Source organism: Simochromis diagramma, unplaced genomic scaffold (assembly GCF_900408965.1).
Source record: "Simochromis diagramma unplaced genomic scaffold, fSimDia1.1 OVJJ01000402.1, whole genome shotgun sequence".
NCBI lineage: Eukaryota > Metazoa > Chordata > Actinopteri > Cichliformes > Cichlidae > Simochromis > Simochromis diagramma.
Window position 1 is genome coordinate 4,432,406 of NW_024386972.1, and position 27,524 is coordinate 4,459,929.

At 39.6% G+C, this 27,524-nt stretch overlaps 1 protein-coding gene across 1 annotated transcript in view; it reads right to left on the reverse strand.

Annotated features, from left to right (window-relative positions):
* cpxm2 (carboxypeptidase X (M14 family), member 2) overlaps positions 1-25,583 on the reverse strand; it is a 29,095-nt gene extending 3,512 nt beyond the window's left edge. The window contains exons 1-13 of the mRNA XM_040039178.1: positions 25,041-25,583; positions 22,378-22,479; positions 17,953-18,062; positions 15,330-15,469; positions 11,018-11,102; positions 9,174-9,324; positions 8,793-8,881; positions 5,498-5,621; positions 5,126-5,322; positions 3,309-3,488; positions 2,298-2,595; positions 1,899-2,038; positions 1,472-1,571 (exon numbers count right to left, since the gene is read on the reverse strand). Coding sequence (XP_039895112.1) covers positions 1,472-1,571; positions 1,899-2,038; positions 2,298-2,595; positions 3,309-3,488; positions 5,126-5,322; positions 5,498-5,621; positions 8,793-8,881; positions 9,174-9,324; positions 11,018-11,102; positions 15,330-15,469; positions 17,953-18,062; positions 22,378-22,479; positions 25,041-25,323 — 1,999 coding nt within the window. The 5' untranslated portion in view covers positions 25,324-25,583. The remainder of the gene's footprint in view (positions 1-1,471; positions 1,572-1,898; positions 2,039-2,297; positions 2,596-3,308; positions 3,489-5,125; positions 5,323-5,497; positions 5,622-8,792; positions 8,882-9,173; positions 9,325-11,017; positions 11,103-15,329; positions 15,470-17,952; positions 18,063-22,377; positions 22,480-25,040) is intronic.
* Positions 25,584-27,524: the final 1,941 nt, after the last annotated feature.

Consider the following 27,524-nt stretch of genomic DNA (forward strand, 5'->3'; position numbering starts at 1 on the left):
TTTGATGCCTAAAATAAATGTTGGCGAGTTCTGTGTGTTCTACTTTTGACGAGGTAGGTGTTGTGTAAAAGTAGAAAGAAGCTCTTTTAAAAGGAGCTCTGCTTTGTCGTGTTGGATTTTCTTGGTCTCTCTGTGCCAAATACTGCCTTTACGTGACCTCAGTACACCAGTGCGCCTATGGAATATTTTCAGCCTTTGACTCACTCACAAAAACGACAGTGTTGCGTCCCTCCTGCCATCCAAACACCCACCTGACGCGTCTGAACAACCACTGAGACAAATGAAATATGAAGGCAGGTCTGGTTCTGCTGCTGTCAGTCCAAATAGTTACACAACAGCATCCATGCTCATATTACTAGCATTTAGATGGAAGAAGAGAACTGAATTGTTTTCTGAAGTCACTGCATGAAAAATGCAATGGAACTAGAGCGTATTTCCATTATCTATTGGATATCAGTGTATCAGCAGTACCAAAGCTTTCTGTCATGTCTTCTTGGTGACTACAGCTGTTTCATCTTGATAAGAGAGAAACCGCCTTGCAAATGCCTTTTTCTAAAGGTCCATAAAGTTCCAAAGGAAATTCAAAGCAGCTGAAAAGGTACAGTCATCAAAGTAAATACCCTCACATCTTTCCTCTCTGCAGCTGAGAATAGTGAGAATCCTAGGAGGAAGCGCTGACTTAAACTTAGTTCCAGGAATAATAATGGCCAATGTCCTTTTGAACATTTGATTTCATGCTCTAAGTACAAAACTACTTTGGCTTGGAAAGCTGCATTTTTTAAGGCATCAGAATAGATTGCCTTGAGGACTCACACTTGATTGTTAAATTCGGAGCAGGAGGCCTTGGCAGCACAGGCTATGACTGTGAATTGAGTCAGAGCTCCGCTAAAATACATAACCTGCTTTTGTTTGTGCCTTTTATCCCGTCTTATACCGAAATACCAACTCGTTGCAAGAATGATTCATTTCTGAGGAATAAGCTGGACTGTGGAGACAGTTGAGTCAGAGCGCCCCGAGGCAGCTTCTTCTGCTTTGATTGCAAAATCTGAGCTTACTCGCAAAAAATTTCAGATGAATGCAAAACCGCTGCTGCAAAACAGACGCTGACAGCTACCCAGGTCCAGACAATTGGAAGGGGGGGTTTCTTGTAAATATGTTTACTTTGTACAGGGTTACTAGCTCAAACCATTAACCGTTAATGACTCAGAGTACACACAGAGATCAACAGTTAGTAGCTACTGCTATTGCATGAGCTAATGGGGATCTCAAAAAACTAAAACTAAGAAATGGCCTTTCATTTAGATGTCAAGCACACACATATAAAGTGGCAGACAAATAACAAATAAACACACAGCTCACAGGCAACTTTGCAGCACCAGTCACAAGGACAATATTTTTCCATGTTTACACACATACAGAGGATAGACCACACTGTCACAGTAATAAGAATCAGGTAAAAGCAGCATGATACCTGTACGAATGTCATGGTTGATGCCCTCCACAGAGATGATGGCATTAGCTATTCCACGACCTTGGTGGTCCTTGACTACACCTTTGATCCCACGGTGCACCTGTACGTGGAAGCATGGCACATGTCATCGTGTGTGATTTAATGATGTGAAGTGTACCGTATGTTGACAGTTAAGGATTCTATAATATTGTTCCTCCTCATGTAGCACCGATATTCAAATAACAGCTAGCTAAACCTATATTTGACAACAGCATTAATTTAGTATAAAACAGTTATGGTATTGATATAACATTAGTAAATTAAAACCATGTACATTATAAAAAAGCTCTAAAATATTTAAAACACTCGTGTTTAAGTGCCTTTATTGGTTATTTGTTAAGTTTTTTATGTACATGTGTGAAATTTAGGGGCTCCTTTGCCTCTGTACCTGCTCCATGAATACAAGAAGAGACTCGCGATTGTTCTCCCACTCCTCAGGCAGGTCACTCTCATGAGGAAATTTGTCACAACCCACATACATCGACAGCTCAAAGCAATTTGTGTGCAGATAGCTGAAATCATTCATACCTGCCAAGAAAAAGAGACAGCAGAAGCCGGTCAGGATTTAGTTCACTTACTGGCCAGATCTGTGAAATTAAAAGTGGGCTTAAAAAAGCCTTTCATTATTATTTGTTTGTCTGTGAATTATTACATAATGCTTTGGCTAAAACCTAGAAGCTCTGAAAGCAGAAGTTTTCCAAATATGCAGATATATGCTAACAAAAAGCTACAGCTCAAAGGCTCAGAGCTGAGCAGAGAAATCCACCCTCCAGATATGGACACTAACTGCCGGCTGCAGTGTGCCAGGATGCGCCGTTGATGGTGCCATCCTCCTTGGCAAAATCTTGTGTGTGGCAGACCCGTCGGTTGGCATCAGTCATCAGACGGTGGGTGGACGCGTAGGAGAAGGCCAGCCAGCGGAAGATGTGGTCATCTGGTGTCGAGGTTTGCTCCCTGACCACCCCTTGGGAGCGAGTTCTGTCATACGGGAAGGTCACCACAAGCTCCCCACCCTGGAGGTTACCACCCAGAACGAAGGGCATCTTCTCCATCCATGCTATCAGAGCTCGTGTCTCCAAGGCAACCTACAGGCGGGAGGGGATACAGGAATGGGAAGGATAATGTACTTCATGCAATCGTCTCGGCACAGTCACTAAATAAACTCACTCATGCTGAAAACAATTTGCTGCAATGTGCTGTCAAGAGGGAGTAATAACAATATTTAAATGTTAAAATACTGCAGTAGAATTTTAGTAAAATCCACTTTAAAAAGTGGACAAATATTCATCAAGAGGCAGGAAATTGATAAAATTGCCCCTGCTGTTCAGGCTCACGTAACCCCTTTTATCTCCAAGCACAGGCTGAACCAGTTAGCCAGGCAGGCAAGGATAGTTTTCACAGCTTTGTGAGCACAGATGGGGATCCCAGCTCTACAGCTGCAGCAGCTATTCTGGAGGCTTTGTATGACTCACTCGGGGCTCTCACCAACGTCAAAACACTCGTGAGGATGAGCTTTAAATAGATTGCTGGGTATATTTTAGCTCACAGCCCCTTTGTCGTCACACAGCGAATGCATCCGCTTCTCCCAAAATAGACAGCACTGATATGCCCCCGTGAAATGTTTACCCTTTTCAAAAGACTGATAATCTTCTCTATGAAATTTGTTTGTTACGCTTCTAGGGAGTCCAAGACAAAAATACAGTGTCAGAATTTGTCACCTGAGGGAAAAGTCACTGGAAACCAAATGGCAATCACAATTTAAAAGACAGACTATGACGGGGAAGATTTACTGACTTACTGAGGCATTTGTGGACTGGTACCAATCTGGGATGGCGATATGGTGGTTGAACATTTTACGAGGAGCCCACTTCTTTGCCTCAACTGCCCACAGAATAGCGTTAAGATCAGGAAAGTTATGGTGAATGTCGATTCCATCGTTGCTCCATCGACCCAGAGACCAGCCGATGAGCTCGGAGCCCTGCGTAAAACAAAAGAAAACCACAATATTTGGAAAATTCAAAGACAGTGGGAACACAAATCTATGATCACAGATGGAATTCTGTCAGCGGCGGAGGTGGGAAGTGTGGAGTTATCATTAAGAGGCTTAGCAGAGGTATCAAGCCAGGCACAGGAGGGGCAGGGGTTGCAGAGACTGATCAAAAAATCCTGTGGTCCATCCGCACAGTTTGCCAAACAAACAACATGCTGTCGAGTGGAAGGTCATCACCTGCAAGCAAAAAGGGCTTAAAGCTGCTTTAAGTGTTTTGTTTTGTTTTGTTTTTTTATCACTGCAACACAGTTTAAAGCATCCTTAATAGAAATTTATGGAAGATATCTGTCCCTCCCTACCTTCTTGCATGCCAAAACAGCATTTTGGGGCAAAGTCGCCATGCTTTTATTTGACTGATGATCCATGCAGCTTTAAACCCATCAAAATTAAAGTTAGTGGTCTTGTTTTCCAAAATATCTGATCAGAACTGGTGGCTGCCGAGTGCCATGGCAACTCATTTTTATTTGACAATATAAAGCCTAAATTTTTAATCTGTGTTCCGAGCTTGGTTAACCCATTTGTTACATCTTTCTTTTTGATCATTGCTTGTTTGGGAGTGGACACTGATAGTGTTTGCTGAAACTAATTGGCTATGGTTTGATGAGACTTGGGGCTAGCAGGAGCCAAGTTGAGATGCAGAGCTGAGCATTTAGTTTAAATGAATGCAGCAGTTTTCATGTTACATAAGACTTTTATACACTGAACAAAAGAAACTGTGATCCAAGAAACTATTTTTAAAAAGTCAAGTATGAAAAAAGCACTAAAACTTTATAATACAGCCCACAACTAAGGGCATAATCCTCTATAATTAAATGGCATGTCAACATATTTTATTTGAAATTATAATGTAATTATATTTATCTACAAATACCTAAAGGTAGGTACACTAGAATAAGGGGGTAAAAAGTCTAATTTTTACAGGAAACAAAGAAATAATTGTAATGTAAGTAATTGTAAGTAATCGTAGGGCTTTTGCAACTGTTGTTGCAATTTGGCTTTATATAAATACCATAAAAAGCTTTAATCCATGGCTCCACAGTGTAGTAGTCATTCACCTAACAAGCTAAAGTTTCCTTGTTTTCCTGGGAGGAGACACAAATCCCTTTGGGATTGCATCAGAAAGGGCAGCTGGCGTAAAAAAAAATCTGTCAAATCAAACATACACAGCTACCTGCTGTGCCAACCCCTGGTGAATAAGTGAGCTACCAAAAGTAGCTTCTTCTTAAAAAAAAAAACTTTAATCATTTTAATCAGTCAGGAAAACAATAACTTTTAAAAAACTGGCTTGCCTGCTGCCTTTATATAAGCGTCACAGGGTTCCGTAGCTTCATCTCTTTTAACTTTGCATGTACTGAAGTAAGACACTGACCCTGAAACTGGTTGTTAGCTTTTGTGAAAAGTGTGTTACAGTATGCACTCACATTGTTCGTTTTCTGTACATCATTCAAACTAATTTTCCAGCACCACATGCACTTTTATTAGGAGGAGACCAAGCAGAGAGATGCTGCTTTCACCAGAGGCCAGATCGTGGTATGAGGTCACAAATGGCTGTCTTGCAGACCTACCACTTCAAAGGCTTTCTCGTACCCATCAGGGTTGACAGATGGCAGTAGATGGATTCTAGTCTCTTCCACCAGGTGACGTATCCGCTGGTTGCCAGATAGGTACTCCAGGCACATGAACTGCATCAGCAGGAGGAGCAGTTCTCGTCCCAACACCTCATTACCATGCAATCCTGCCGTGTAACGAAACTCTGGTTCGCCTAATCAACAGTTTCACATTAAGGGAGAGATGGAGAGAGAGAACAGATGGAAATTTATAGAGCCATCACTACAACTGTAGAAAGAAAATAACTCTTAGGAACACTGTGTGTCTTTGATGTTCCTTTTTTTCTGCATTATATTCAGCAATCATAATCCACTTACTTAACTACTCACCAACTTCATGTTCTCCCGGATTGTCAGAGATCTCGATCGCATACAATTTGAGGCCACTCTGACTTTTTCCTATGTTATAGATCCGGGTTATGTTGGGACACATTTCATTAACCACCTTCATAAGCTGTGGAAAGCAAATAATGAGGCATTAGCTACTGATACTCTATATAAAATCTGACCTAAATGTGAGAGCTAATATCTACTGCAGAACTCACATTATCTTTGGGGCTCCGAAAAACTACTTTCAGAGGTACAAGAGATCAAAAAAATACATTTATTTAAACAGCTAGGTGGAATTTTTGTGGTATTTACTGCTGAGATACAAAATTTTCAAAGTCACAGAAGTGCTCAGAGGGACAGAAAATCACGGCACATCAGTCATTTCATGACAAGACAACAGCTGTCATCTTCTGAAAGCTGCCCAACAAGCGAGCAAATCGACCTTGAGTTGAGATTGTTTTGACAACTGCTGTTTTCAAGCTAATGAGCAAACTGTTAGGCTCACCATATGCACTAGTTTAAAGTTTCACATTTTTTAATCAGAAAATGGTGACGAGTGGGTTTGGTCACAAATTTGTCTGCTTCTTCACATTTGTTTGAGGAAACAGATAAAGCTTGTTTTGAGTTGCATGGATTATGTTGTATATCATCAATCAATCAATCAATTAATCTTTATTTATAAAGCACTTTTCATACAAAAAATGTAGCCACAAAGTGCTTTACATGGTTAAAAGCAGCCCACCCCGCCCTCCAACTCACTCCCCACACTCTCATTAACATAAACGATGTGAATACACACATCCCCCCCCCCCACACACACACACACACACACACACACACACACACACACACACACACACACACACACACACACTCACACTTAAAGAGTAAAATTGGGCTGGGTACGCATGAGCCAAGTGAGGAAACACTATCACAGGGAGCCGTCTGCACCGGGAGCCGGTCACAGACCGCAGCCTCCAGGCTGGGCACACAGCAGGAGGGAGGCAAAGAAGCCCCCCAGCCAGGCTGAGAGGACCCCCAGAGCCCCAGCAGCCACGGTCGATCACAGCCCCGGTGCAGAGAGCGCCCTCTGAGGAAACACTGGAGATATGACACAATAGGATATATACAGGGTAAAAAGATAAAATAAATAAGAATGGGATACAATATAAATATAAATATAAATAAGAGTAAGAAGATAAAAAATGAATAAGAATAAAATCAATCATAACTGCAAATGCCTCCTACATGTTGTAACCTGGCATGCACCTCATTGGAAATTTCACATCTGCATGCCAGGTTACAGACTATAAAGATCCATCACTTAAATCTAAATCAATAGTTACACTAAGTTTCTTAAATGTCCACTGAGAGCTGGCATCCAGAAGTGAGTTAATCTGCATACGTTTGCTTAAAATATTCAAATTTAATGATTAAATTAACAAATTAGCACATATTAAAAATATATATTTTTGGTTTAAACAAAGTTTAAGCAAAGTGATGCCTTGGCTGTTCGCAAGAGGTCACCTTAGCTAATTCACTGAACTGGGCCTCTCTACCTTGTTTGTGTTATTAGTGCCCTTTGGAGCAATTGTGATTAGTTTGAGGTTTATTGCTAACAACTTGTTCAAGAGCACTAATTCTATCTATCTATCTATCTATCTATCTATCTATCTATCTATCATAATAATAATAATAATGGCCTTGCTTAGTTGTAAGAACATGTGCACATATCCTTAAAGCGAAAATATAAAAATAAATGACACTCCAGAAACACATTCTCCAGTGCTGTGTTAAAGCCCTTATTTGATAACACTGCAGCCAGTGTGAGGGGCTTTGCAGCAGCAGTCAAGGCAATTATGAAGCCTGCAAGAAAGGCCCATTGAATGTCCCCCACAGAGGCAGATTAAAATAGAAACAATTATTGTATACTCCTCTTTGTAAGAGTGGTGACACAAAGAAAATGTGCAGTTGGAGAAAGACTAACTAGCTGTTAAGTAAAGAAACCCCAGTAATGTCAGACATTTGTGTGTGCTAGCTCTTTCAGCTGCAGCAGAAGTTATTAGCCGGTCATGGGGTTTAAATCAAGTCTGTGTTTAACGTAACTTCTCATGTAAATCATTAAACAAACGTCTGCTTTTTATTGATAGAAATATAGGATCCTAAGTCTCAGCTCAATAAAGCACAGCATGCCCTTGATAAATAAACCTGGGCTGTTATTTACCATGATCACTGGGGGACAATCTGCCTTAGAAGAAGGAATCTTTTGCCCACTTCTCTGTAATTTTTTCTTACGGAAACATAATAAAACAGAACACAGCGCATGCTACATGCTTAAACTTTCTACTTACGCTAAAGCTGTTATCAAAGAGAAGCATCTCTGCCACCGTGTTCTCGGGCGATATTAATTTAGAGTGTGAAAAGTGCTCTTTCCTCACCATTTATAATGTCTTTTCACTGTCTGTGTTTGGCAATATCAGTAATCCCAAGGGCGCTGTATTATAATCAGCCGTGGTTTACAGAAAGGACAGTCCTTGAGCATCATAACGGATATCTTGTTCATTCCCTCCATTGGACACGTGCTTTATTCGGGAAGCCGGAAAGGGCTATTTCCAATTTAAAGTTCTGGCACAGCAGTATTTAAACAGCAACAGATGAAGGGGAGATATGGTACATACAAGAAGAAGCAAAATGCCAAGGGTGCAAGAGCCCTACAAAAGGAGTTTTAAAAATAGCCATTCCTTTCTTTATGGAGGCCTATTGGTGCTTGAACTTCCTGTGTGGGACATGTTAGCTTTAAAAGAAAAGAAAGCAAAGAAAAGCAGAAACTTTGATATTTCTATAATATAATTTCAGGCACTCACAGCAGCTTTCTAAAGACTCATACATAGCAGTCTGAGTGTGCTAAAGAGCAGTTCAGAGCACCTGTAGTCGAATGTTTGACACATAGAACTGCTACATTAGAGACAATTACAATTCACAGTCACCCTGGCAGAGTGTACGCAGTGACAAATACAGCTGTCCTCCTTCTCAGTACAAACTAGGCTTCTGCTCTTGACAACTATATGAATAAGTAATATCACAAGCAGAGATGCTTTATGAATTTTTATGTGGCTGGCACTGTTCGCTTCATTTGTTACACTTTGTTACACACTTTGTTCTTGCAAAGGACACAACTTGTCTAGTGTTGGCTCGAAGTTATACGCCATTTTTATTGCTTCACGCTCTGGTCTGAATAAGAAATAGGTTGAGTCTTTTCTCTTTTTTTACTACTGGTCTGCTTACTGTAACTCACCTGCCTCATTTCTTTGTAGCTGTGATGTCTGAAGTCCAAGTCATCTGTTGTTATGACTTCATTGCGTCTGTGATAATAATTATTTGGATCTGGAATCAGAAGACATACAGTTACTGGTTTTTAAAGATTAAAAAGCTTCAGATCGATTTAAAATTTGCTCTCTTGGTTTCAGTTTAGGTTTAGCCTGTGCAAAATGAAAACATTTTCTTTCTTGTCTTGTCCTGTCTTTTGCACCAACAGTGTCATGATTACTGTGGATAATCTCTGCAGATAGAAAACCTTTAACTGGGAAAAGCAAAAGTAAATGCATAAAAGCAAAATCTGCCCTGCAAGAAAAATTAAGGACTAATTGTATCTGCTTTGTCCATACAAACCCGTCACCTGGCATAGGACAACCAAGGATCTCCACTCGCATACAGATGCTGCCCCTGGTAAACCAAGAGCGAGGGTTAATTCGAATGTATCGACTGACCACAGGTTCTGGGAAGATGTTCCGGACTGGGATCTCTTTTTCCCTGTTGCCCTTGAATATCTACTGAGACAAAAAGATAGACTTACATAAAATAAATGCTAAAGAGGCTTTTAAAATATATAAAAAAAAACAACCCAAATATTATAAATATAAATACTTATTAAAAGAAAAAGAGGTTGTACAGTTAGAACCTGCAAAGACCAACGAAAAATATAAAAACACAGATAAATGCACCTGTACAATGTCATGAGACTTTGATACCACTGGGAGTTTATTGTAAATTTTAACACCCACGGTTGGAGCTGTCATCCGCACCTTTTGGCATTTTGAAAGACCAACAGAATAGTTTGGCATTTGGCTCAAAAGGTGGGTGAGAGGGAGGCTTGTAGCAGACATTAAATTACCATAGGGATATTATCTCCCACACTGATGACATCACCAGCCAAGGGAGTGCACAGTTACACCAAAATTTAATTAACTGGGATGTGAACCACAGAGGGAGCAATGAGGATATGATTTTCCACAAAAATATTAACTTGATCCGATTTGCATGTGCAGAAGAGATTATTAATCTTTCCTTTTTTCTTTCTTGCTTTCTTTCTTTCAGCTGTATTTGGTTTCTGTCTATTCAGTTACATAAACTGCAGAAGTGTTAAGTGGGGAGAAAGATCCATCTCTGACAATGAGCCAGGATGAAGTTCCTATCTGCTTCAGCATCCTCACTGTTTTTCTATTGCACTGCAGCTAAAGATAAGTAATAACCAGGCGTCTAAATCTCTCTGTGTAATTGCTCTGTAGCCTTTTTTAAAAAATGGTTCCATCCAACCATGGACACGGAAAACAAGAATCCTTATTAAGCTATGGTTAATAGGGATATTAACAGTATAAGTATTTTTCAGTATAATACATATGTCAGAAGACTTTAAATACACAATACTGTATGAAAGTCTTGAGTGGAAAAACAGTATAAGAGTTTTTGCAATTCTAACGAGCTTGAAAGGCAATATTTGGTTGGATAGTGGCTGATAGTGTTTCATTGTATGTTTTTCTATGCAAGTATGTTTTAGTGCATTGGAGTGTGTTTGGCATCATTGTTGTGCTGAAAAACAAAGCTGTTGCCATTCAGATGCTGTCCACATGGTATTGCATGTTGGATCGAAATCTAATGATACTTTTCTACAATCATAATTCTGTGAAATTTGAAGATCGCCAATACAGCTGACTGAGCTACAGCTGTAAACAAGTCTCCACCGTCTTTTATAGATGGAGTAGACACTCACTGTTGTAGCTCTCTCCTGACCTCCTCCATGCATATCGATGATGATTTGAACCACAAATTGGATTTGTCACTCCAGAAGTCCTGTTGCCACTGATTTTCAGTCCTGTTTTTGCGTAATTAGAAATACCTCAGCCTTTTATCCCCGTTTCCCTTCTTTAAGAACGACTTATTCACAGAAACTCTTCCACTGAGCCCATTTCTAATAAAAAGCAGATGTATCAGCTGAAAGGCCAGATGCAAAAAAGAAAGTCAGAAAAGCCTGAAGAACCTCAGAAGAAAGTCTGGCTCCTTGTAAGCAAAATATAAAGAAATGAGGGGTGGATAAAGACTTTTGCACAGCACTATAAATGTCTAGACACCAGTGTGTGAATGTGAGAGTGAATGAATAGTGGCATTGTAAAGCGCTTTGGGTGCCTTGAAAAGCGCAATATAAATCCAATCCATTATTATTATTATTTTTAGATTGTTACTCACCAAGTCTTCTGAGCCATTGTTCAGTGTTATCCAGGTATGGCTGTCATTGCTAAACATGACCTTGTACGAGGCGACCCAATCACTCCTGTTAAAAATTATAGGAACATCGGAGAATAAGGGAGAAATGTCATTTGAGGCAGTGCATTAGAAAACTGCACTGCAACCATGAAATCAAGATTTTTTTTTAGAGCATTAATCATGTTGAATAAAAGGAGCATTCAGGCCTAGACCAAGCAGTGTGCCAGATTCACTGGGGGTCTAGTGGGAAACACTCAATTATAATATCAGGCTTAAGAAGTTAGCTTATTTAGATGGGCTCTGTGCTCTGAAAACCTTCTGTCTTTTAGTCATTTTAATCTATTTTCCAGGCTTTTCCAGGCATCACTTGAGCTCTATTAATCTCCTTAAAGACTAAAATCTATTAGTGCACTCTTGTAACTTGCTCACGCTGTTTAATCCATCACAGTGAGCATCAAATCTGTAAGACTGAGGACAATATGCATTAATCCTTCCTAGAGTTACACCATACGAACTTTTAAAACCAGGCCTCGACGGCATTATCATAGAACAATCGGGGCCATTACTTCCAGTAAAGACACAATTTTTCTTTAGGGAGATGTTGGTGGGCTACGTTGCACATTTGAAACTCACCATGTTGACTGTTACATAGGCAGACTCGTGCAATTAAACATAAACATACTGAAAAATAAATGGTGAACTGAAAAAACTCAGTTATACATATTTTTACACAAACTAAAATAAACTAAACGGAAAGAAATGTAAAAAATAAAAAAGAGGAATTTAATAAATATGAGAACAGAGGAGAAGTAATTAATGAAGTGTGCAAATATACCAGCCATGTCCTTTAGAGGTACTTTATGTTGAACACAGACAGGTGAGACATCACTCAGTACAATGCCTTTTAAGTATGCCTATATAAAGAACTCACAGATGGCTTAATGTCCCATAACACCAGACAGACCTCTAACCAAAGTCTGCAGTATGTAGGTTGGCAGTAACTCCCTTGTGCCTCCTATGCTTCTGGATAAAGACATCAGTGCTGAGCTGGTCTAGCCTGGTAAGAATTCCCAGCTCTGTTAATTAAAGCACTGTTATAGAAGGAAGCCCCTGAGCTGGCACTGCAGACAGTTACATACCCTACAGAGCTAATTGCAGAGAAATTCTGTCTCGGGCATCTGTGTCTTCTGTGCCATTAGGTTGCACCAGCATTGAAGGGAAATTACAAACACAACTTGGTAAAGTCTCTCACCTTGCTCTCTGACTACATAGCAGTTTTCTACAAAGTCTGTGCCACCCAGTCCACTTAATAAGTACAAAGGTCTGAAGTGTTCAAATAACATTGTTGAGGGAAGTTGAGAAAGGTAGATGGCAGGGGAAAATCTGCTGGCCTTCTCGCTTAAATGCAAACGTGGTCCTCAGTTCCCTCCAGTTTTCCACTTTCTTGCTGTCAAAATTGCTTTAACACTTATTCTAACAATTTATTTAAGGCTTTTAGGCTTAATAGATAAGTACTGCTGTCCATCAGTCCGGAAGGGCTTATAAGGGCATTTCCACATAACGTGAATTCCACCATACTGCAGTTAAAAATATTATTCACAAGTGGAAAACATTTGCCAATCTTCTTGGGACTGAATGTCCCAACAAATTCACCCCAAGGTCAGACCACGCAATGCTCAAAGATCTTTTTAAAAACAAAAAGTCTAAAAACAACATCTCAGACTCTGCAAGTCTTGTTTAGGATGTTAAAAGTTAAAGATTATGACAGTACAATTAGAAAAAGTTTGAATGAGTATGGCTTGTTTGAAAAGACTGGTGGGAGAACACCTCCTCTCTCTAAAAAGACATCAGCAGCATGACTTAGGTTTAAAAAGTTGCATGTGAACAAACCACAAGATTTCTGGAACAATGTACTTTGGACAGACCAGACCAAAGTGGAGACTGGTCATAATGCACAGTGCCACATTTGGCGAAAACCACACAGCATATCAGCACAAACACCTCATACCAGCTGTGAAGCACGGAGCTGGGTTTGTTTTGGGTTTGTTTTGCAGCCACAGAACCCTGGAAATTCTCAGTCATTGAGTCAAACATGAACTCCCCCGTACACCAAGTATTCTGGAGGCAAATGTGAGCCCATCTGTCCAATAGCTAAAGCTTGGCCACAATTGTATCATGAAAAAGACAATGATCCCAAGCACAGCAACAAATCTACCACAGAATGACTAAACCAGAAGAGAAGTCTAGACCTCAACCTGACTGACATGCTGTAGTGTGACCTTAAGAGAGCTGTGTGTAAACGACCACCTGCAAACCCTAATAAAATAGAGCAATGTTGTAAAGAAGAATGGACTAAAACGCCTCCATGATGTGACAGACTGATACAGAACACAGTTACTTCGACATACGCAGCTAAAAGTGGTCCTAGAAGCTGGTAAATCATGGCATGTGCGTAGTTTTTCAGAGCACTGCTTCTGTTTTGTGGCTTCATTTTTGTTAAAATATTGACATGATAAAATTTGTTTATTTATGTTTATGTCATTTTAAAAACTTCAGAAGCTGCTACAGTACCAGACGATTTTTGGTTTTGTCCTGATATATAAAACCTTGGAATTGACAGAGTGTGTGCTTTCTTTACAAAGGCTGTCAGTTTGTAAGTAATAAATTGACCAGATTGAAAAGGTAGAACACATATAGTATCATTAAGTCTAATGTTGGCCCATTTTGTTACCTTTTTGGCTACATGGGATGCAATCAAATCTAGTTTAAATATAGTTTTTTCACATTTGTGGGTCTCTGGTAGCGGAAAAGCTCTTTTGATGTACTAACATGTATAGTTGCAGTTTTGTATAACAAAAAATGAAGATGACAAGGTGTTGTGGAATGTGTTTGAAATGTTTTTTACCATGCTTACACACAAAATGACTGAAACAAAGCTGCGGCAGTTTCATAAATCAGTTGATACAAATCTAGATAACTTTCACTCCACCTAGGGTGACTTACCCACAGTGAAGTGTTTGTTTCCTGCTCTGTGCTGTGGAAAACACCCTGATTTGATTTTAAAATGGTTTTAAAAACAGTATACACTGCGGCACAGTAATTGAAGCAATAGTGACTTGTAGGTGGTTTCTAAATTTAAGAGTAAACGCATGTGTGGATACTCAAAGAAGACCTGGCACACTTGTTGTTCAGATGTAGCAGTGGGAGGTGGGAGATATTTATAATTAAGTACATAAGACTCCACCGAGCCATTATGGTGCTGCAGTTTTTGTTTTACATACACTTTTAGCTGCACACTCTTTCTAAAAGCATTTTTAAATAATAATGCCTACTTGTTGCATCTCTTTTTCCCTCTACATCTGACTGTGTTCAACAAGTCCATAAGGCTGTACAGTCTCTCTCCTCTGAAGTGTTATTTCTAAAAACGTGGTGACATTTTAAGAGTAATGAAAGAATCAGGCTGCACTCCAATCAGTCATATTCATAAATCCTTAATCCCACTGTGAGGGGATCAGAAAAGCCTCATGAAAAGGCCAAACACCAGTGAAGGTTCGGTGCCATGTAGACAAGATTGAAAAGCTTGTTTTGTTTATGTTCGTGGAGTTAAATTTTCCAGATGGGTTCAAGGGAAAATCCAAGAATTTCGGAATGGTTATGTCCGTCTACGTTCAGTTTTATTACGGAGAGTCATTTTGAAACTCGTGCAATATGTAAACTGTTTTATGACCATTTACTGTGCTTGAGTTTGTATTAGCAACGTTAAGGGCGCGGCTCCATGAGTGGCAAAGCTAAATCTGTGACTCTGCCATGCGAGATTTACAGATTCATACTGAAACAGTATAATGTCATACTGTACTGAACAATAACTGCATAAGAGCAGAGAAACAACATCTGCAAAGCAAAAGGATTCTCAATATTTACTCTTGATGGAAAATTGTTCAAGTTTCTCTATTCAAAGTTCAGGTAAATGGTTGCATAATAATGTTTTCAGTCTTGATTTTATCTCCCTGTTGTATAAAACATAAAAAAGGACTTAATCAAGGTAAGTGGTTAATGCAAAGATTGCCTACATTCATAAACATTACATAACACTGCGCTTGATATTCAGTTATAAATCTCCTTGCAGATTTTCTTTAGAATTTTTTTCACAAATATATCAAACCAGGCTCCAATACCCTGCATAAAATCCATCCCACATATTTATCCTGTTATGTTTCATGGACAAGAACAATCTAGATCCTCACTGTGCAACCATCTGCAACTCTCCATACATGTCTGCTGGGTTTCTACTCACGACCAGAGGGAGCTCCTGCCTTGTGTGATGACCCCAGTGAACTTTGTCAGCCTCCTGGCATCCACCTCAAACCACTGTAGAGTGTCATCTCTCCCAGCACACCAGGCCCCTTCATAGAGGTCATCTTCATAAAGGCCAGCCTGCAGGTCAGAAAAAGCCAATTTAATTCCATGTGCGCTTACAGTCTGAATATGGTCCAACACGCTGACTGGGAACATTTTTTCTTTTATAAAATTCTAATTAAAACTTACTATTGAAGTGTTTTATAATAGAGACAGTGAAGTGTGAAGAATATCTTCTGAAATAAGGTGTATTAACTATAAATTTTACTATGTACGTACAAGCCTACTCTTTTTTTCTGTCACATAAAAAAGAGCGAACAAGAGAAAAAAACAGAGCCAGTGAAGCAGAGTTATAGGGACGAGCACGTCTATAAAACAGGGCTCAGTGTTGAAAACTGTCCTTCCTCTCCTGCAACTCTTTCCAAATCCCACCATTTCTGTTTTTGTGTAACTCTTTTAGTATGATGTACGAACCTGGTGCAATAGCTGAAAATGTTGCACTGATTATAAGGGATCAAATGCTACTCTGTAAAGCCTGTGCTGTACCAGTCAACACACTGGCTCGGAGTACGAACACTCATTTTCATATTGCATGCTTACAGGCTTGACTGTTTATTTTTATCATCTAAATTTAAACATTAGAATGAGATACTTCACTACAGATGTTAAGGGCATGGAGTCATTTCCTCCTTACCATGACTTTCACATGCTTTAATCAGAAAGATTAGGATGTTAAAGGCCATAATATAAATTCAACAGCTGATCCTAATTCCAGTTACAAAGGGGTTAGGCAAGGAAAGGGAAGATACATTAACTTATGAAATCCAACAGACATGTGAATGTCTTTATATGCTTCTTTAATTTATACTAGTGTGTAAAAATGTCTTGAGTCACTCCTCATTTCTTTATATTTTCCTTCCACAGAGTGAGACTTTGTTGCAGTTTTTTAAGTTGTGTTCATTATAGTTCTCCAGGTTTTCTTTCAGCCAACATTTTCCTTGACCCTGACATTTTCAGGAAATATTTTTTGTTCTTGTTTGCTAAGGCAGTTAACACTGACTGACAAATTACTAAAGAATTAAAAAGACACCTAACTCAGGCATGAACCAGTATTGTGTCTACACATAACAGACAACTTAGGAAAGAACCAATTTTAAATTGTATTTTTAGGCACTTTGTTACTAAACACTAATTTCTTTCGTCAAAGCAGCAAAAAGTGCCAAAGATATCACAGCTTGGCCTATATGAAATAGTATGTTTGTACCAATGAAGCTCTGTTTTCACTTCTATTTATCTTTGCATGTTTTGCTGCATTTTACTGGAATAACATAATGAAATATAGAGGGACTCAAGAGTTTTGCACAGTATTCGAGCCGTAAGAATATTTGGCTTATTTGAATTAAACACCTGGTTCATAGATGACATTTGTAGTCTCTTTTATGTTCTGTTTGTCAGCCAGTTAGAAGGGTGTCTCGAGATATTTTAATGAAAGATGAAATGCACTGGCTACAGAAAAAAATATTGACTCCCGTATCACGTGTCTTGTCCAGGTGCAGACAGTGAGACCTTTTCATGAACTATTTAGTGGAATAAAAGAAAGATGGCACATCACTTTATACAGTATGTTCTGCTACCAGATGGAGACTCCGTTTTGAAACATTACATGTATTACAGATACAAAATTTATATAGGGCTTACTTTTCCTAGTTTTGCTTTCTTTCAATTTTGTTCCTCCATAGATTTTCCTTCTAATGCATGTCTTTCAAACTATAGTTAGGGGTTAGGGTTATATATAGTTATCTTATAGTAGTGTTTTATGTATAGTTAAATGAATCCCAGCTCTTTTAGTATCTTTCATCTAAACAACATATAACACTGAGCACAGGCCTGAGTCAACAGACATCTGCTTTTTGTGGTCCTCCTTATTCTCTTGACACCATCTGTCTTTCTATCATGTCTGCGCTTACACACGCACACACACACATACACATACACAACAAATCCTCTGTTTTGTCGTTTGCCATTTAATGTCGTCTTGAGTGGATTAAGTGTATTTGTGCGTGTCATTAATTGTGCAGATAGATTTGGGGCGGTGGAGCTTGCAGAATGTTAGGCTAGCTGCACACTGCATGCAGGCTAATGCACTCAAAGCCAAGCTTGCACTAACAGGAAACACTTCTCTTCTCCCAGATGCCAGTTATTTTTTATTAGGTTTGGGGATGTGCCCCTAGTTTGATGGTAACCTTATTACTTTCCCTGTTTAGTTAGCTTTGGGGTATTAAAATATTCAGTGAGCTGAAACAAGAGGATAATGTCATTCAATCTTACAAGGGAAAAGCCAAGTTATCACAGCTCACATCGTTGCGTGCAGCTTAAATATGGATTAAAAATAACACTATCTTTCAATCTTATTTTTTTGTATTTATAATATGGAGCCGGAAAGAAAATGCCTTCACAAAATGTTAAAGCTTCCGAGGAAAGACGAGATAGCCCAGGGTATAATACGAGTCCCAACATTTCTGGTAAGTCTGCTACGCCAACACTTTACATTTCCGTCTCACCTGAATGTTAAGGCGACCTCTGTGTGCACCAAGGCCATAGCGTTTGGTAGATGATGCATGAAGCTGAAAATCATCAATCTTCAATGACTCCAGTCCAATGGGAGGGCATTCTAGGTAATGAGAATTACAAATTGGCTTGTGATGGTAATGTTATGTATCATGTGCAGCTGTGGTAGAAAGTTGCTTTTTGCAGAGTATGCAGATGCCCTGAGTCAGACACAATGCATCTGTATAGCTTGAGTAAACAGTAAGGTACAGTTTAGACTTTTCACAAGAAAATTAGAGGATCTAATGATACAACACATAGTTTTATGTGACCACTTTCATTCTAGTAAAAGGAACAATTCTCAACCTTTATCATAGCTGTTGATGATCATTTTGTGCCTCAGTCCAACTTAGCATAGGGGTCTCACATGAACTACATTTACTTTAGCAGTCTCACAGTGTGATCTTTGTTTTGATTGTTAAACTGATATGAATTCCAAAATGTGTCAGCCTTCACGGGTGATTAATGACTCTGCTTTGAACGCTTGCTTTTTATAATTTAGCAAAGCACACCTATCAAAGTCATCAATCTACACCCTGAATACATGATTAAATAGCTAAAACGACTAAAGCGATATCAGTATCCCGAAGGAAGGAAAAAAAAGGGGAAATTGCAGCAGCTACTGCTTTTAGCCTGCTGATAACTTTTTAATGTTATGAATGAGAACACGGCTTGATTTGGGGGGAAAAAAGGTCTATTTTCATTGTTTTAACATCCATTAACCTGCACTAAATAATGAGAATATCAGATAAAAATAAAAACAGATGTTTCTATAACTTGTTTTTTTATGTTCTTTGGCATAAAGCTAGGGTTAGAATTATGGGAAATTAAAATTAAAATAGATAAAACCATAACCACAATAAAACATCATCTTGAAATTTTATCTCTTATATGGATCAGGCCAAAGAAACTTTCAAGATGTGGCTTCCATTGTGGGATCATTTCCTGCAATGCAACCTGAGCCAACCCTTTCAGATAAACTTCACAACCACTATGTGTGTCATTTTGTTTTTGAACTCTTTCTATAAGCTGAAGGTAAAATAATACAAATTGGATGTAGCATCATTTCGCAGACTTTCTGACTTTCAGACCCAGAGCATGCAACTGTCTTCACAGGCTGAAAGTCCCCATTTAACCACCATACATACGGAATGAAGTCAAGCAGAAATGCTAAAGTGTAAACAGAATACACTTGGCTTGCACAGATCATGCTAATTAACTGCAGATCTTATTTGTTTTTTTCTTTTAGCTTTTCCTCACTTGAGTCTCTCTGGAATATCTTTATACTTTCACAGTGCATGTGTCAAAAATGTTACTTTTATTATCACAAGCTTCACACTTTACAAACTGAGATGACACAACATATTTTTTTTTTACATCCTAAACTTTACGGTTTTAAGTCCAAATTACAGATTTAGAAATCTACATGAATGCAACTCCAATAAAGAGATGTCTAATCTCTTATCCACTGGATCCCATAAAATACTGATAGTTTCAGTGATGACAATTAGCAGCCATCAAATCAAATAATCAACTGATAATTATCTCTGTGAGTGCAGAAGTTATTCAGTATCACCAACTGATGCTACAGCAATGGGTTGGTTGCCTAGCACCCATACTCAAGATAGATTTCTGAAAAACACGCAGATAAAACTCAGTCCCTGAGAGCTGCACGTCACTAAAAGAGCTTTTGTTTGCTGCTGTAGAGCATTTGGAGTTTATTTGGACAGATGCCTGTATTTAAGTGATTGCAGAAACTGAGGTGACGTATACTGAACAGAACTACTTGGGTGATATTGGCTCATCTTTTAACAGTGCAAGGGAAATCATCCAGTGAGGGCCAAATGGGCAAATCAAAGTTGACGTGTGAAATCTCTGCTGCCCAAAAGCTCTTTAGGTCAGATCAGGCTGTTTGCAGACTTCCCTGGATCACAGCAATGGAATTTCAGAGCAAGAATTTCCGATTGGGCACCAGAGTGTTTGTACATGCGGCATATGCTGCACATGTCGCTGTCACACAGCCAGGCTGGCCTTCATAAATGAACAACCAGAAGTGTAACAGGCTGAAAAAAAAGACAAGTGAACTTTCCTTCTTTTACCTCTGCGGTAAGATTTAAATTTCTTCCAAAAGATGAAGCTGACTTTGCATACCTGACTGAAATATTTCAAACATTGCCAATCACAATCCCTGAGAGACACAACAGACAAAGAGGATCAGCATGCAGAATCTGCACATGCATGTCTTGATTTATGTTTGATGCATAAAGCAAACATAGCTCGAGCTCAAATTAATTCCTGCTGTAAAACTGAAGCGTAAAATTTGATTAACAAGCCAAAGGCAAAGCCGCTGGGAAGACCAGCTAGCGTAGTATTTATAGTAACTCTATACAGTAATAAAATATGTGTTGCTGCACTTGCGACCCTGTGACTATATTTAAAATGCTCTCAGATTCACATTGTAAGTCCGTGGGGCTTCTGAATGCAGCGATCACAACATATTAGGGACAAGCCTAGCCCACAAAGCAGCCCAAGGATCAAGGTTAGCAGAACAAAAAAATAGATGGTTGTCTGCTTTCCTGCAAAGTCCTAAATCATCATTACCATCTGCATCCAATCCTTCACAAGAGGACCCCCACATACACACATCTGCCTTCAAAAGCAACGTGTAATACTGAAGGCATTGCTATTTAGGCTAACTGCCTACTTATCGCTGAGGCCAAAACCTAATTCTGTCAGTTACAAGCTCTCATTTTACATTTTGTGGTATAATAATGAAATATTTTCTGTGTGTGATTTATTCATATTAGGATGTTTATGTGCTGTGAGTTTGAAACTGTTTCCAAACTAAAAGAAGTCAGCCCTTTATTTATTAGATACACTTTGAGGAAACACTTTGAACACTTGGGCAACAACTTCAACTGTTTCCAGTAAACTTTATTTAGTTTTTTAAACTAAGTAAATAGAATCACCATCCCTTGAGTTACAAAGCCCATATGATCACTTCACCATCAGTAAGTACTGCATCCAGTGCTAGGAAGTCAACTTTGGCACCCGCCAGTGTGTTGAATTTCTCGACATTTCCCAAGACTGTAACTCATTTTTAAATGACACAATACTTACTATTTATTCCCCTTACAAAAGCGACATTGTTTCGCCGTAATAGAAAAATTATTTAACAACTCAGTGTGCCAGAAGTAAGCCTCCCTACAACCCTTAATACATTTTCTTTTCACTTTTCATCAGCCGAGCAGAAAGAAGAATGGGGTTTTTATCAAAGCCAGCATCTGCAGCTTTACAGAGTACATGTGACAAATCCTAGCTGAAATATTTGTTTCAGCTGATTTCTGTTACATCCGACGTGAATAATGAATGAGCTGTTGAAACATCTGCTGAATGAAACCTTGAAAATCCCTTTTGGTCTCAGATGACCAAAAACGCTCATTTGTTTTGGTATGTGCATGTGGCAGACACTCATGTTCTCCTTGACTATTGACAACAGCCAAATAATTAACATTTCAGTGGAACAAGTTCTGAGTATTGGAGGTCTTGATCTATAGAAAGTATAAGCCCTGAATTCCTGCCTCTGATAAATTAGCTGCTACCAGAAGCTGCTGAAACATATTCAAAAACCAGATTGAAGTTTAAGTCTTGATTTTTTAAGTCTGCACCACATCTTGACAGTTCAAGGCATGCCAGGCATGTCGGCATAGAGTTCCTATTTTCCATCATGAAATAGTATCCAACTTTCTGCTCTGCTGCATGAATGCCAAATTAAAAATGGCAACCTTTCTCCCTGTCTTGTTTGCATAGCTTCAACATAAACACATAAATTCGCAGTTGGCCCCAGTCACTCTTAATTTCCCAGTATTAATAAACAGAGCTTCCTGCAATAAAAGAAAGGTCTTATCCTGTGTAAATAAGTCAAATAATGGCAATATTAGTACATTATGAGTTGTGGAAATTGTGAGGTTAAACCACACACACTTTGCACTGAATCACACTTTGAGTGGAGCAAGTTGACGTGCCAAAAACACAACTGGGGCATCCTGGTTTTAGTTTATATACAAATATACTGTGATCCATGGAAACCAAACACAATGCTTCATAGGCAAAGAAGACATCAGTGCCTCTGCGGCTAGACTCCAGTTCTGAGAGCATCATCTTATACTGCCAAACCTTTCCTCTCAGGGAAAATATGGTTTCTGAAAACACTTACTCTACCCAAAAGATTTGTCATCTCTGAGAGAGCTTGTATCTTTTTTTCCCACCATAGAAATGATCCTTGCACAGTGCAGTATAGATGATTTTTTATGAGATCATGAATTTCCCATAACAAGTGAGTGTCAACTTTGATTTGCCCATTTGGCTTTTTTACTCACCCTTTTTTATCGGGTTGTATTGTTGTTCTCCTTCTGAGACGCTGTTTGGGTTTTTCACTGCAGTCTTCTTGGTTTTCTCTGCCTTTTTGTTGGGGGATTTTACTAAGGAAGGAATTGAAATGTTAAAAAGGGAAAAGAAAAGAAAATTATAAAAGGCTGAATCACATTTTAAATTGCTGATCCACTGATGTCAACGCAGAATTTGGTAGGAAAAGTGATGACAAAGGAGAAAATGGTAATGGATTCAGGAATGGGGACTGAACCAAAAAATTATTTCTGGGCACAGAATCTGAAAACATTTAACTCTTGTGCTCCCTACATTCAGTTCATGTCTGTCTGCCTCTCACGTTAGATAAATAATGCATTTTAATTTGCACGTTTCTTGAAGTTCTCATATTAAATAATCAGGAAATCAAGGTTCAAATACATCATAAATACACCCAGTACATGCAGCAGGGTATGGGGCAGTGAGTTAACATTAAAGGTACTGAAAATACTTTTTATTTGACTGAAGTTTGGGATGGGCTCCACATGACAACAGCTCTTCTCACATCTGTAAGTCTTTATCTGCATCTCTTTCTGGGGACAGGTTCAACTCCGCAGCGCTCTGAGCTCCACATGTGCTTCAGCAAAACCGATTAAGAAAGCACCAGCATATGGTTGTTGAGACACTGGTGAAATACCAGCACTACACATGACATTTAGTTAATCATAGTACAGTAGAAATATGACATTAAACTCCACTAAATGAATTCCAGAGATCCTACTTACGAGAAGCAGTGAAGGGATGGGTTCTTCCACGCAACAATCATCAATAAAAAATGCTCACTCTCCACATTTAAACTGTTCCCTACACTGGCACTAAGATGTTAAGAAACTTCCATTCTTCTTCTCTCTTTAAGACTCTTAAGGTAAAGTAAAATATTGATTGTCATTGTGGATTTCAGTTGAAAGCAAATCTCAATTCATGACTAATTCTTTTTATTTTTTTGACACTTCAGTGCGGTCGTGAAAGCTGGAAATACAACATATATAACATGCAAGGAAACAATCGAGTCTTCTGCTGGCGCACCTCTAACTAATGGTCCTACACTAGCTTTGTTCACCAGCTAGTTTCTGTGCATTCCTGTTAGAAAAGGGTAACGTACAGCTTTTGTTCTGTAGCTAGATGTCTATTTTGTCTGCAGAAAGATGTAGATAGTTAATATTAGGTACAATTAATATTTAAAAAGAAAACCGTTTAAAAGTGCAGCTTTAAATACAACACTTGCATCTATACATTTTCTTTGGCTTATCCAATTCAGGTTTGCATCTGGGCTGGAGCCTATCCCTGCTGTCATTGGGTAAGAGGCGTGGTACGTGCGTAGCAGGTCAACCAGACTGCCACGCGACTAACGCTGAGACATCTATTCACACCTACTTTCAATTTAGAATCAGCAAAAAAAACAGCAAGCTTGTGAACAGACTGCAGGAGGAAGCCTAAGTACCCAAAGATGCACAGAGAGAACATGAGGATCACTCGCAGACAGGCCCCAGGCCCTGAGGCTCTGAGGTGACAGTGCCACCTCACCGACACAGATACTGTAGATAACTTTATCTGGAAGACACTAAAGTGATTAAGATGCATTTAATTCGATAAAAACTGTAATTGTAGGGAAGAAGCAGCTTCTGTATCACTGTTAACACCTTCCTCCTCCAGTCTCACCTGCAGCAGGTATCTCTGCTGAGACACGTGAAGTCAGATGCCTGAAACATGAGGTCACTTTCTACACAGCTGCACTACGCCATCAGCCACCAACCAACACAAACCCTCACAGCCTGTTACTGTCTCCCAATCACCTGGCAGCATTTCAAACACACCTACAAACCTGCTCCTGCATGAGCAGAAACTCTTTGAGAATGAGATTCAAGCTGTCCATTTCAACATGGACTACAGGAAGACCGCACTGCTGGTGCTTGTTACTTTTTGGGATAGCACAAGTTTCACATGTGCACTGCACACCACCACACAGTGCAATCCTAATCTCAACTATGCATGAAGCTTTAAATCCTGCTGTTGTGCTGCAGCCAAACAGAAACATGGGTCTGTATGCATACTGAGTAGTGAGGAGGACGACTACATCATGAGATCATTATTTTTATGAGTCAGTGAGCACATCAGGGTTGAATACGATGCCTCCAAATTTTTCATCTCTATTCATCGATTAGCGTGAGCGTCGGCTGACGTGTTAGGTGACTCTGAGAAAAGGTGATTATGAGTGATGTTTCCCTTTTTCCACACAGCAAGCACCCAATGATGCAAAATGCCAAATAATATGACGTTTGTGATGTTATTTAATTCCAAATAATATTGACTATGAAAAATAAAATGCTAGAATGACTGTTTTAAAAACTGAAACCTTTCTCAACACTATCTCATAAGTTTACCTTTCCTATGGATTTAACAGAAAAAGAGGTTGCAGCAGCACAAGATACTGTTAGAAATGTCTGTTATCCAATCTTAAAGATCACTAATGCTCATTGATTGCTAATGATCATGCTTTTGTAGAGGATTTCTAAAAGAAAATGTACAGCAATACACAAAAAACTGATAAAAACTCACTGATATTGTTTTTCTTTAAAAGTTGCTTAAGTTGCTCTCTAAGTCACAGCAGTGTTTTTACCCGTTTTTGCATCTGCTGGGGTTTTATCTGTCTTCTTACTGCTGTCTGACTTCGCCTTGGCAGTCTTCTTGGCAGAATGCTCCTTTGGGTCTTCCTCACCATCGGGTATAAAGGAATTTTGCTTCTCCAACACCTGGACCTGGTTGTATTGTTCTCTTATCAGCAGCCCCTGCATGTAGTAATCCTCATCCTCACCGACAGAGCCGTGGCTAAGGTCTGCCAACCCCACAAGGAGTCCCAGCAGGGCCAGGGGGGTTAAGAGCCTGAGGTGTTTTCTTATCATTTTCTGGGGATTACCTCCAGTTGAGAGTCCTGATGCTGTCTCCAGAGGAGCCTGCTGCTGCTGCCATCAACTGCTCGCCTTTCTCTCCCTTCCCACTCCAACAGGAAGAGTTCACAAAGTTTTCAAAGCACTCCTAGTCACTGACGAAAGCTGGGAGCCAGAGGGTCCATGGACGCCTCTGCCTGAGAAAAATGCAGCGAGGGAGGGAGAAACAGAGAGCAGGAGATGAGGAAGCAGAAAGGGAAGAGGCAGGAAGACAGACAATACAGTTCTGTTTAGGATGCCACGAGGCATGGTAGAGACAGAAACTGACACATTTGGGATCAGCTGTCATATTCATCTCCTCCTACCTTCTCTGATCAGAGAAAAGTTTACTCTATCATGTGCGGGGGAAGCAACTGGGAGACCTAAGCAACCCTTAAACAGTTTTCAATTCTGGATCTTCAAAGGAAAAGCAGCACTAAGTATCCTTCTTGTGCCCACATGAGGTCTAAATTGGCACAACACATGTATCACCAAGCAAACAGGCACCGTGATCCACCTTTTTTTAGTTTGACGAGTCGGTTACAAATGTGTGTGCATCCGATAGTAAAAGTGTATTTAATCAGCGACCATTATACATCCTTTGCTTCAGCCAAGACGTGTGGACTCTTCAGTAGTCTGCACGTTAACAAGCAGTGGAAATTAACAAAACACAGTCTCTGTGGAGCATTCAGGCATGTTCCAACACAGGGATGGAGCGCTGCCCTGTGTGTCACTGCTTATCACATCATGAAGCTTTTCCTCTTTTTTTTTTCTTCCCCTCGCTCTCCCTCGCTTTCATACAGCCATGACTGCAGCAGCTGATGGAGCCTCACTTTCATAACAAGATGATAACAAAGCCTAAAGCGAGAGTCAAACTGGCAGATTCTTTATTAAACCATAATTTGTCCGCTGAAGAGATTTTTCTTTAGGTAAAATTAGAGGGGGGGGGAAAGAGATAGAGAGAAAGGTTTTCTCTTGAGTGTGTGCTTTTTGTGTTAATGCTAAGAAAAGAAATGTCTAGCCTTGGGCTTAAAAGATGTAGTCATAAGGAGCGGGGATTCCACCAAGCATTCGCACAACTAATAGCTACAGCTTCTGACATTTCATCAAGCTGAGGCAAGACAAACTAAGGCAGATATAATAATCCCTTAACAAGCCTGGTGGCCTGCCTGAATGCTGCCCAATTTAAATGTGCTGGTTCATTACACATAACTCATGTAGATGGACAGAAAACTGCAAAGGTTGCCTGGAAATCACTCACACCTGAGACTGAGACAGCCTCTGAACGGAGGCTAAAGTGGGCAGAGGCTGCAGGCTAATCACAGAAGAACAGGATCTGGAGTGGGTGGACAGCTCAGGGCTGGAAGACTCTGTTCAGCTGGCATAATCCTTCGCCAGCTAGGCAGCCATTCACTGCTCGCCCACTTCTCATCTAGACTACACCCATCCTGAGCCGTATGGGAGGAAAGGAAGGAGGGATGAGAAGAAGGCATCCAAAAAGGACTATAAAACTTTACTGCACAGGCTTTGAGACAAATGTCAGCCCTTTCTGCTAAAGCAACCACAACTGTCAGTGAGTTTCTCAAATGCAGGACCGCACCGTGGCTGTGATGCCTCTGCAGACAAGAATGTCTTGTATTAAAAGCTGGTAACATGACAGATCGCTTCTTTGAAACAGCCTCTAGGATTTCAGCTTTGATTCTCAACAAGTTGTGTTGCCCAGTTATTTTTTTTGTAACTGAATCTAACTAAAAGGAAGCTATATTTTGTTTTACTAAACGCAAAATAGGCACGCAAGAATTAAACAACCCCCTTTATCCCTCTGCACATCAGCTGACTCTTTATCTTTATTCTCAGGCACATCTTTCTTTTTATTTTAACATGGTGCACAAAACACGCTCTTCAAATATTTACCACAGGCGTCAGTGCATTATAATATTTGTGACATCAGTGGACAGATCATTTTGGCAGTTTCAACAGGTTCACCTTGCAAAGTTTCATATAAGAAGCATTAGAAACATTTTGGGGGAAATGGCAGCTTTTAGGATGAGGTTTGATTAAGTAATAATAATTTAATATTATGAGAAGAGAGTGTGTGTATGTGGACTAAAATGAAGGTGTTTGGAGTCTGCAGAATTATCTAGGTACTACTCCACTTGTCTTTGTGTTTTATTTTC